The 2,500-nt window shown below is 45.1% G+C and overlaps 1 protein-coding gene across 1 annotated transcript in view; it reads left to right on the top strand.

The window, feature by feature from the left end:
* Positions 1-2,500, top strand: part of map3k9 (mitogen-activated protein kinase kinase kinase 9) — a 16,546-nt gene that overhangs the window by 8,248 nt on the left and 5,798 nt on the right. The window contains exons 4-5 of the mRNA XM_076299786.1: positions 1-75; positions 2,191-2,366. The exon at positions 1-75 is cut by the window's left edge and continues 74 nt beyond it. Coding sequence (XP_076155901.1) covers positions 1-75; positions 2,191-2,366 — 251 coding nt within the window. The remainder of the gene's footprint in view (positions 76-2,190; positions 2,367-2,500) is intronic.

Here is a 2,500-nt window from a genome sequence, read left to right as displayed (position 1 = left end):
ACGGTGTGGCCATGAACAAGCTGGCTCTGCCTATCCCTTCCACCTGTCCCGAGCCCTTCGCCCGCCTCTTAGAGGGTAAGATTGGCACCCTACTGTGCATCCTCAGGTCATCATGAGGTCATCTGACCAGAGTAGAGGTGAAGCTAGTAGTCATGTAGCCATGTCACCTCTCTGTTCTCCTTTATGTCACCCCCCTCTCAGCTATGTGTTATTCTGTTGTGCTTATATTTGTTCTGTTTTCCATTCTTTCTTTTATCACATTCTCTCATCCCCCACTCCAACCGTTCTGCTGCACTGTTCTCATCTCATTAAAGTCCAGACCTCTGACCCCTGACCTCTTCATCTTGGCCATATGAGTTTTTATTAGTTTTTATTTTCTCTCCTTTCTTATTGATTTTTCTTTTTATATTCTCTGTTTTGTCTATTGTCTGCTCTTGTCTTGTCTCTCTCTCTCTCTCTCTCTCTCTCTCTCTCTCCTCCCACACTCTCTGTGCCTCCACTTCCTCTCTGTCTAATCGTGTCTTTCTTGCCCAGGTCTTCAGAGTACCTCCTATCCCAGCACTATTAACAACTGGACATGCCAATTTAGCACTTACCTCTTGTCCCAGCACTATTAACAACTGGACATGATAATCTAGCACTCACCAACTCTCCTAGCACTACTAACAACTGGACATGCTTAAAGCAACACCAACGAGTTTTTTGTACCTTAAAATAATGGTTCCAAAATCGTTTCAATGGTTCATCAACTCGTAACAGGGTGAACGGCACTTCTGCATTCGCTTCGCGGCCCTCTATCGGCTATAACCGCACTATGTAAGTTTGCCGGATCGGGTATCGGATCTGTAGTTTGATGGAATGAGACATAAGAAACTACAGATTTGACTTGCATGTCGCAATACTTCGTAGCCTACTTTCATAAAATCATGCAACATATTCTACCTTGTCTGTGGACATCGTTATTTCCAAAGCCGGTGCTGGATAAACAAATAGTGCGTGCGACAGAGGAAAAGTTATTTGGTGTTGCTTTAATCCAGCACTCACCTCCTCTTCTAGCACTACTAACAACTGGACATGCTAATCAAGCACTCACCTCCTCTTCTAGCACTACTAACAAACTGGACATGCTAATCTAGCACTCACCTCCTCTATAGCACACTTAACAACTGGACATGCTAATCTAGCATTTACCTCCTCTCCTAGCACTACTAACAACTGGACATGCTAATCCAGCACTCACCTCCTCTATAGCACTACTAACAACTGGACATGCTAATCTAGCACTCACCTCCTCTATAGCACTACTAACAACTGGACATGCTAATCCAGCACTCACCTCCTCTATTGCACTACTAACAACTGGACATGCTAATCCAGCACTCACCTCCTCTATAGCACTACTAACAACTGGACATGCTAATCTAGCACTCACCTCCTCTATTGCACTACTAACAACTGGACATGCTAATCCAGCACTCACCTCCTCTATAGCACTACTAACAACTGGACATGCTAATCCAGCACTCACCTCCTCTATAGCACTACTAACAACTGGACATGCTTAATCTAGCACTCACCTCCTCTATAGCACTACTAACAACTGGACATGCTTAATCTAGCACTCACCTCCTCTATAGCACTACTAACAACTGGACATGCTTAATCTAGCACTCACCTCCTCTATTGCACTACTAACAATTGGACATGCTAATCTAGCACTCACCTCCTCTATAGCACTACTAACAAGTGGACATGCTAATCTAGCACTCACCTCCTCTATAGCACTACTAACAACTGGACATGCTAATCCAGCACTCATCTCCTGTCCTAGCTTTACTAACAACTGGACATGCTAATCTAGCACTCACCACTTCACTATCCCTCTTCTAGAACCTTAACTCCATTCCATGCGAGTAGTTCTTATTGCTGCACTAACATGTCCTTGATTCCATGTGAGTAGTTCTTATTGCTGCACTAACATGTCCTTGATTCCATGCGAATAGTTCTTATTGCTGCACTAACATGTCTTTGATTCCATGCGAATAGTTCTTATTGCTGGACTAACATGTCCTTGTTGTACTGCACCTTGGTTGTTCCCTTTCTGTAAGTCGCTTCAGCAGAGAGGGTTGAAGCAGAGTAATCTTTGGCGTCAGCTAAATGTAATGTATTTCTTGCCCTGTCCACCTCTAGATTGCTGGAACCCTGACCCCCACGCCCGGCCAACCTTTACCACCATCCTGGACCAGCTGACGGCCATCGGGGAGTCGGGCTTCTTTGAGATGCCAGCCGACTCCTTCCACTCGCTGCAGGACGACTGGAAGCTGGAGATCCAAGAGATGTTTGATCAGCTTAGAGCCAAAGAGAAGGTGCACATACATGGATATACACACACACACACACACACACACAGACACATGGACATGCACACACACACACACACATACACATACACACACACACACACACACACACACACACACACACACACACACACACACAC

This window comes from Alosa pseudoharengus, unplaced genomic scaffold (genome assembly GCF_046254945.1).
Source record: "Alosa pseudoharengus isolate Yale_2024_CS ecotype anadromous, Long Island Sound unplaced genomic scaffold, YU_APseudo_1.1 YU_APseudo_1.1_scf_22, whole genome shotgun sequence".
Classification (NCBI taxonomy): Eukaryota; Metazoa; Chordata; class Actinopteri; order Clupeiformes; family Clupeidae; genus Alosa; species Alosa pseudoharengus.
Note: the sequence above shows the minus strand (reverse complement) of the source record. Positions and strands in the feature narration are given on the sequence as shown.